This window comes from Octopus sinensis, linkage group LG28 (genome assembly GCF_006345805.1).
Source record: "Octopus sinensis linkage group LG28, ASM634580v1, whole genome shotgun sequence".
In the NCBI taxonomy this organism is placed as follows: Eukaryota; Metazoa; Mollusca; class Cephalopoda; order Octopoda; family Octopodidae; genus Octopus; species Octopus sinensis.
Window position 1 is genome coordinate 10,266,950 of NC_043024.1, and position 9,553 is coordinate 10,276,502.

The 9,553-nt window shown below is 39.1% G+C and overlaps 1 protein-coding gene across 1 annotated transcript in view; it reads right to left on the reverse strand.

The window, feature by feature from the left end:
• Nucleotides 1–3,082: 3,082 nt before the first annotated feature.
• The window catches only part of LOC115225666, a 26,865-nt gene continuing 20,394 nt past the window's right edge, over nt 3,083–9,553 (reverse strand). Inside the window, exon 5 of the mRNA XM_029796582.2 lies at nt 3,083–3,723. Coding sequence (XP_029652442.1) covers nt 3,479–3,723 — 245 coding nt within the window. The 3' untranslated portion in view covers nt 3,083–3,478. The remainder of the gene's footprint in view (nt 3,724–9,553) is intronic.

The following is a 9,553-nucleotide window of genomic DNA, read 5'->3' on the forward strand; positions in this document are numbered from 1 at the left end:
GACAGATAAACGGATTAAGTTGATTATATCGACCCCAGTGCGTAACTGGTACTTAATTTATCGACCCCGAAAGGATGAAAGGCAAAGGAATTTGAACTCAGAACGTAGCGGCAGACGAAATACTGGAAAGCATTTCGCCCTGCATGCTAACGTTTCTGCCAGCTCACCGCCTTAAGATTTTCCAATATCGCCTTGATCTTGACCACCAGTTCGGCCTTAGTGCTGCAGGCAGAGTGGTCAGTGTCTTTCTCGACCACATATCACACAGTAATCCATGGGACTATAATTAGGGGAATTAAGGAAAGGCGGCGAGCTGGCAGAAACGTTAGCATGCCAGGCAAAATGCTTAGCGGTATTTCGTCTGCTGCTACGTTCTGAGTTCAAATTCCGCCGAGGTCGACTTTGCCTTTCATCCTTTCGGGGTCAATAAATTAAGTACCAGTTACGCACTGGGGTCAATATAATCAACTTAATCTGTTCGTCTGTCCTTGAGTGACATGAATATGACCACAGTATTCCATACAAGGATGATTTGTGAACTTGTAAAGATACAATATGGCCCCAGGTGTAAGGTAGTCCTTTGACCTATACAATGTCCCAACCTTTTGGGAAGCAGATCTACCAATTGGCTGTATGTAAGAGCTCCAAGAAAGGTCAGGTGACCAAGCAATTTCAAAGAATTAATGCATAAGTGGCTGAATATTCCACAGATATATGTATTTTACTTTTGATGCAATTCTCAATTAAGACTCAATGTGATTCAGTATGTGACAAGACTGGATCTTAGAATTACAGGTTCAATTCTTGCCAAAGGCTTCTGCACAATTTCACTTACAAAACATGAACCAACCTGAAGTTGAAGTAAAAGACTGCATGAATTGATTATGTTGCACCATGAGAAGGGCCATGGGCCCATGGGGAAACACTTACAGAGTCCCTTTCTCCAAAGATAGAGAATGGTCTAGAAGTCTCTTCTCGCAGTAAAACTGATATTATTTCTTTATTGCCCGCAAGGGGCTAAACATAGAGGGGACAAATAAGGACAGACACTTGGATTAAGTTGATTACATCGACCCCAGGGCATAACTGGTGCTTAATTTACCGACCCCGAAAGGATGAAAGGCAAAGTCGACCTCGACAGAATTTGAACTCAGAATGTAACGGCAGACGAACTACTGCTAAGCGTTTCGTCCGGCGTGCTAACCATTCTGCCAGTTTGCTGCCTTAGAACTGATTTGGTACTGGAACCACCCAATAGTTAGTAAAAACAGCAGAATAAAAGTTAAGAAGAATGAATAATTCACAGATTCTGAGACAAGTTTACGATTTTCATTGAAGTCTTTATTCCTTAAATCTACAAAAATGTTAAACACAGAGCAAAGTTTTACAAAGCAATTCACATTCAACAAGCGAAGCCCAGGATGGACTGTAATAAAGTCAGGAACTACTTTTAAAAGAAAAAATGGCTCTGTTTATATGGTTTTCTTTCACAGACACTTCGGAGAAAAATGAGGAGTGTGTTGCATCAGATTTATAAACATCTACAAGCTATGTCATAAAAAGTTAGAAACTTCAAGAGAACGTGAAATAATTCATTTATTAACAGTAGTATAGGCGCAGGAGTGGCTGTGTGGTAAGTAGCTTGCTTACGAATTTCATGGTTCTGGGTTCAGTCCCACTGCGTAGCACCTTGGTCAAGTGTCTTCTGTTATAACTTTGAGCTGACCAAAGCCTTGTGAGTGGATTTGGTAGAAGGAAACTGAAAGAAGCCTGTCATATATATGTATGTATAAATATGTGTTTGTGTGTCTGTGTTTGTTCCCCCCACCCAACATCGCTTGGCAACCGATGCTGGTGTGTCTATGTCCCCGTAACTTAGCGGTTTGGCAAAAAGAGACTGATAGAATAAGTACTAGGCTTCCGAAGAATATGTCCTGAGGTCGATTTTCTTGACTAAAGGCAGTGCTCCAGCATGGCCACAGTGAAATGACTGAAACAAGTAAAAGAGTAAAAGATATATATATATATATATATATACACATAACAGGATATCTGACTCCTAGAAAGAGTAGTTAAACTACAAACCACTAATAGTGGTATTTCGAAAGGGAGTGAAAAATAAAAATTCAAACATTTACCCTTGTTTTTATTTTTCATTCCCTTTCGAAATTACCACTATTAGTGGTTTGTAGCTTAACTACTCTTTCTAGCGAGTCAGATGTCCTGATATAGCCATCTCTTATGTGTTTATATATATATATATATATATATATATATAATATATATATATATATATATATATATATGTATGTATATGTATATTCTTTTTTTCTTTTCTTTTACTCTTTTACTTGTTTCAGTCATTTGACTGCGGCCATGCTGGAGCACCGCCTTTAATCGAGCAACTCGACCCCGGGACTTATTCTTTTGTAAGCCCCAGTACTTATTCTATCAGTCTCTTTTGCCGAACCGCTAAGTAACGGGGACGTAAACACAACAGTATCGGTTGTCAAGCAATGCTAAGAGGACAAACACAGACACAAACACACACACATACATATATACGACGGGCTTCTTTCAGTTTCCGTCTACCAAATCCACTCACAAGGCTTTGGTCGGCCCGAGGATATAGTAGAAGACACTTGCCCAAGGTGCCACACAGTGAGACTGAACCCAGAACCATGTGGTTGGTAGCAAGCTACTTACCACACAGCCACTCCTGCGCCTATATATATATATATATATACATACACATATATATGTATATATATATATATATATATATATATATATATATATATATATATATATATATATATATGTATATATGTATATATATATATATGTATATATATGTATATATATATATATGTATATATATATATATATATATATATATGTGTGTGTGTAAATGTATATATATATATATATATATATAATTCTTTCTAGCATAAGCAAAAGACCTGAAATTTTGAAGGAGGCGGGGGGCTAGTTGTCAATTACATCAACCCTAGTTCTCAGCTGGTACTTATTTTATCAATCCCAGAACCAAAAATCCAGAAGAGATGCCATTAAGGAAGGAGCAGGTTAGTCATCGATTCCATCAACTCCAGTGCTTGTCAGGTATTTATTTCACCAACCCCAATAGGATGAAAGACAAAGTCGGCCTCAGCAGAACTTGAACCCAGAACATAAAGAACTAGGATGAAATACAGCCGAGCATTTTGGCTGAACCACTAGCAATTCCACCATCTCAGCATTTCAGATAAAACTATAAATAAAAGCATGAAAAATATTTTATTTGGAAAAAAAATGTTGAAGGCAACCTAAAACTTTTTGTATCCAAATGGAGAATTATTTCTAACCTAAATTTACAAACCACATAGCTTTATCTGCTTCAAATTCCACTGTTAAAAACAAACTTCCACTATATTTTAATCATAATTTTCATTATAGCAACATTCAAAATTACTAATTACTAATTTCCATTGTAGTCAATTAGTCTATAACCATATGTAAATGAATATTTATTCGGCTGACCGGCACCCAGAACATCTGCGAATAAGTGACATTCGTTTTTCTCTTTAACAAAACTGGTGCACATTCGATTCTCAAAGCAAATGCTTGCACAACCCTGGAGACTGGAAACTCCAGTTGGAGAAGGAAGAGATTTCCTGGGAGCATTCTTCCAAGGAAATTTCTGGAACTTCATCTTTCTGCTAGCTGAAAAAGAAAAGGAAAGAGAAAATAGCACAAGGATTTCTTTTATTTACTGATGTATATGATCAAAATCTAGTTAAGAAGCTTAATTTGCAACCTTGTGGTTCGGGTTTCAATCCCATTGCACAGTACAGCACCGTGGGCAAGTATCTTCTGCTATAGTCCCAGAGGGGATGGTTAAATAATAAATATATTGTGTTGTCCGGAAAGTTTGTGCCGATTTATAGTAGCTTACCTTTTGACTTACTTTAGAACATGGTTGAGTCCATAAAATAGGATTTGACTACACCTCCATTTAGAGCACAGTTTAAGCTATCTTTTCGTGGAAGAAGGTTTATGTTCCTATAACCTGTGTTAATTCTGTAACCTTTAAAAGGGAAGATAAGAAAGTTCATTTTTGGCACTCGATGCTTTGGGAACCAGGCAAAAATTGTTGCAGCTCGGCTGGGATGTGTTACCCCACCCTCCAAATTCACCAGATATTGCTCCTTCGGATTTCCACTTATTCAAGTCTCTGCAGAATAGTCTTAATGGTAAAAATTTCAATTCCTTGGATGACGTAAAAAGATACCTTGATGAATTCTTTGCCATGAAACCACCTCAATTCTGGGAAGAGGGTATTTTCAAGTTAAAGGAAAGATGGAGACGCATTGTGCAACAAAATGGTTCATATTTGGTTGATTAACAATGTAATGGCAAGTATTTATTGACATTTTACTTTCTTTTAAAAATCAGCACGAACATTCCAGACAACCCAATATATCGATATAGTATAAGATAAAGTGATGTGCTGAGTATTTGATGAATAATAATCAAATTCCATAGAAAGAGTTAATATATAGATATATTTTAAAATTTTTTAATTCTTTTCTCTTATAAAAATTTTATATATATATATATATATATATATATTACATTATATATGAATTATTTTGTGTACTCAGCATACTTATGTGCACCCACTACTCCATAAATAAAATTTCTTTCTTATCTTTACAATGCACAATATCATTATATTACTTAAACACTCAATACTTACATAATATTACGATATTCTTTCCTCTCACTTTATGCCAAGCTAGTTTATTAACTCACATTTTTATTTATAATAGGAGTGGCTGTGTGGTAAGTAGCTTGCTTACCAACCACATGGTTCCGGGTTCAGTCCCACTGTGTGGCACCTTGGGCAAGTGTCTTCTACTATAGCCTTGGGTTAACCAAAGCCTTGTGAGCAGATTTGGTAGACGGAAACTGTAAGAAGCCTGTCGTATAAATGTATATGTATATAAATGTGTGTCTGGTGTGTTTACGTCCCCGTAACTTAGGGGTTCGGCAAAAGTGACCGATAGAATAAGTACTAGGCTTACAAAGAATAAGTCCTGGGGTCGATTTGTTCGACTAAAGGCAGTGCTCCAGCATGGCCGCAGTCAAATGACTGAAACGAGTAAAAGAGTAAAAGAGAGAGTATAGTCGACCTGCTAAATATCAATAATTATAATTTAAAAATTTTTACCATCATATTCCTCTCTGTATTATCTCCCCTACATTGTTAATTTTTAAGTTTTACATCTATTCTGCCTCTGAAGGTTTTTTCGTAATATTTATATCCACAGCAAGTATTTACAATCTAAATTCTGTACCGTTAACAACTAACTTCCTATTTTTTTTATTTTCTTACCTTATAAATAATACACACAAACGAATATAATCAGAAATATTAAATTTCTAAATATCTCATAGAGATATGTACGGTGGTGGGGCGAAATTTAATATTTCTGATTTTGGTGATCAGTGAATATACTTCACTGAAAATTAGATACATATACTTACGAAGTCTAGACAGATATCTTTAGCTAGCAAGCCTCTGCTACTCTAGACCGATGATGGGCAAAGACCCTGAAACATGCGTGTCTCTAGATGCAGGCCTCGCTGCTGGGGGTGTTTGTCTCCCCTTCGTAAATATATAAGGACACTCTAGAGACATGCCTTGCTACTCTAGACTGATGATGGGCCAGACCCTGAAACATGCGTGTCTCTAGATGCAGGCCTCGCTGCTGGGGGTGTTTGTCTCCCCTTTGTAAATATATAAGTATTTCTTTACTACCCACAAGGGGCTAAACACAGAGGGGACAAACAAGGACAGACAAAGGGATTAAGTCGATTATATCGACCCCAGTGCGTAACTGGTACTTAATTTATCGACCCCGAAAGGATGAAAGGCAAAGTCGACCTCGGCGGAATTTAAACTCAGAACGTAGCGGCAGACGAAATGCCTATTTCTTTATTACCCACAAGGGGCTAAACACAGAGAAGACAAACAAGGACAGACAAACGGATTAAGTCGATTACATCGATCCCAGTGCGTAACTGGTACTTAATTTATCGACCCCAAAAGGATGAAAGGCAAAGTCGACCTCGGCGGAATTTAAACTCAGAACGTTGCGGCAGACGAAATACCTATTTCTTTACTACCCACAAGGGGCTAAACATAGAGGGGACAAACAAGGACAGACAAACGGATTAAGTCAATTACATCGACCCCAGTGCGTAACTGGTACTTAATTTATCGACCCCGAAAGGATGAAAGGCAAAGTCGACCTACGCATTTCGCCCAGCTTGCTAACGTTTCTGCCAGCTCACAGTAAGTGTGTCAAAGCCGACAGGAGGCGTCGATGCTTCCTAGGGCTAAACAGCGGTGATGTAATCCCTTCTGTCACGTTAAGTTGACAGTATACAAGCATTATAAACGAATATAAGTTCTTACCCTAACACACTTCCATTATTTGTAGCTCTTTAAGCATTTCTTTACCTGAGTCTTGTTCTCGTTGCAGTCCCTTCATCAAGTCTTCTGTTTTTTTGTTTTGTTTATAATTCTTGTACTGAGGTGAACAGTGATATGTAATTGATTTAATTTGATCAAAATAATTTAATTATTCTACCATGAATTTACATTTTAATATCGCTGTTTGAAATGATCATATGCATGTATTAGAATTCTTTCGAATTTGAATGTTTTCTCTTCTTTGTTTTTAACAAATTTGTTGAGTTCAATGGAATACATACATACATATATATATTTATATATATATATATATATATATATATATATATATATATATCATGATAGATCGTTAGCCACTACACACATTTTTTTCTCTCCTTGTTATTTCTGTGTACCTTTCTGTAGAAGAGCGTAGGCTCGAAACGTAAAAGACTTTCTCTATTCCTGAGCGTTATACTAATACATCTGTTTGCTTTGTACACCACCTGTCTTCGTCTTTTGTTGTTTTCGTAAACTCTCCCTATATATAAAGTTAATCCAAACATGAAAACACAAAGAGAAAACACAACAACGCAAGGATGTGGAACAAGTATAGTGTTATTGGATGCTCAGGAAAGGAAAGAAAGAAGGAGGATTTAACGATTCGAGCGGAGCTCTTTGTCAGAAACATAGAAAAAGAAAGATCCAAGGAAGGGAAGACTGAGGGAAAAAAATCGCCAACGATACACACGCGGTCACATTTTGAATGACTGGAAGGGAATGGGTGAAGAAAAAGTTCTTTCAAAGAGGAGACAATGACAATGATGATGATGATGAATGTGTGTATCTGTGTTTCTTCCATTTGACAATTAGTGTTGGTTTGTTTACATCCTTGTAACTTAGCATTTCTGAAAAAAGATTTGTGGAATAAGGACCAAATTTTAAAAATTAAAACAAACATAAGGTGCAGGAGTGGCTGTGTGGTAAGTAGCTTGCTTACCAACCACATGGTTCTGGGTTCAGTCCCACTGTGTAGCACCTTGGGCAAGTGTTTTCTGCTGTAGCCTTGGGCCAACCAAAGCCTTGTGAGTGGATTTGGTAGATGGGAACTGAAAGAAGCCTGTTGTATATATATATTATCATCATCATCATCATCGTTTAACGTCCGTTTTCCGCGCTAGCACGGGTTGGATGGTTCGACAGTTCGGCCGGGGTCTGGGAAGCCAGGGGCTTCTCCAGGCTCCAGTCTGATCTGGCAGAGTTTCTACGGCTGGATGCCCTTCCTAACGCCAACCACTCCGCGAGTGTAGTGGGTGCTTTTTACGTGCCACCTGCACAGGTGCCAGGGGGGGTCCGGCATCGTCCACGATCGGTTGGAGCTTTTAACGTGCCAGCGACACGGAAGCCAGCCAAGGCGGCGCTGGCAACGTTCGGATGGTGCTTTTTATGTGCCACCGGCACAGGCATCACAACTACTATTTCCATTGATATTTATTTCGACGTTCATGTTCATGTACTTGACTCAACAGGTCTCCTCAAGCACAGCGGGACGTTCCGGGATCCAGGGTACTTTGAATGGGCAGGGCCTATGCGGAACTGATGCAGGAAGCAGCCCGGGTCTTTGCAGTCACAGCATATCTCCAGAGATCTCGGTCCTTCGCCATTGCCTCAGTGAGGCCCAACGCTCTGAGGTCATGCTTGACTACCTCATCCCATGTCTTCCTGGGTCTACCTCTCCCCCTGATACCTTCAACTGTTTGGGAGTGGCACTTCTTCACACATCTCTCCTCATCCATCCGCAGTACATGACCATACCATCGCAAGCGTCGCTCTTGCACACCACATCTGATGCTTCTTATATCCAGCATTTCTCTCAGGGTGCTTACACTCTGTCGTGCGTGCACACTGACACTAAACATCCAGCGGATCATGTTAGCTTCATTTCTTTCAAGTCTACGCATGTCCTCTGCAGTCACAGCCCATGTTTCACTACCGTGAAGCATTGCAGTTCACACACATGCATCATACAATCTACCTTTCACTCTGAGGGAGAGACCCTTTGTCGCCAGTAGGGGTAGGAGCTTTCTGAACTTTGCCCAGGCTATTCGTATTCTAGTGGTGACACTATCCGAGCATCCACCTCCACTACTAACTTGGTCACCCAGGTAGCGGAAACTATCAACTACTTCTAGTTTCTTCCCCTGGAGTGTGATGGAATCTGTTTTCTGAGTATTTGTGGTGTCTATTGTCCCTGTGCATCTGCCGCACATGAAAGCTATCTTATCAGTTAATTTCCCTTTAATGTTGCTGCACCTCTTATGAGTCCATAGCTTACATTGGGTGCATCTTATGGAGTTTCTACTTACACCTTTCCTACAGATCGAGCAGGGCCACCTGCCCGAGGGTGTGTGTGCTGAGTTTGCCTTTCTGCTTACTACAACTTTGGTTATATATATATATATATATATATATATATATATATTTGTGTGTGTGTGTGTTTACGATTGTGTGTCTGCGTTTGTCCCCCCAACATCGCTTGACAACCATGGTGTGTTTATGGCCCCCGTAACTTAGCAGTTCAACAAAAGAGACCAATAGAATAAGTACTAGGCTTACAAAGAATAAGTCCTGGGGTCGTTTTCCACAACAAAAGGCGGTGCTCCAGCATGGCCGCAGTCAAATGACTGAAACAAGTAAAAACGCAAAAGAGTATAACTACTGAGGTCGACTTGCTCCAACATGGCCACAGTCCAATAACTACTTGAACAACTACTACTACTACCATCACTAACGCCACCGCCACTACCACTACTATTACTACTTCAACAACTATTACTACCCCCACCACACACACACACACACACACCACCACCACCATTATCACCACTACTACTACTGTCGTTGTTGTTGGTGTTGTTGTTATTGATAATCAATATCCTATCTTCATTGAAACAAGCTAAGTAACCCTCAAGTTTATGTTAAACAATACAAAGATACATCAAGAAATATCAACCTGTCTTTTATTAGTTGTTCTTGTTGTTGATGAAGTCGTTTCATAAAGCTCCCAGGTTA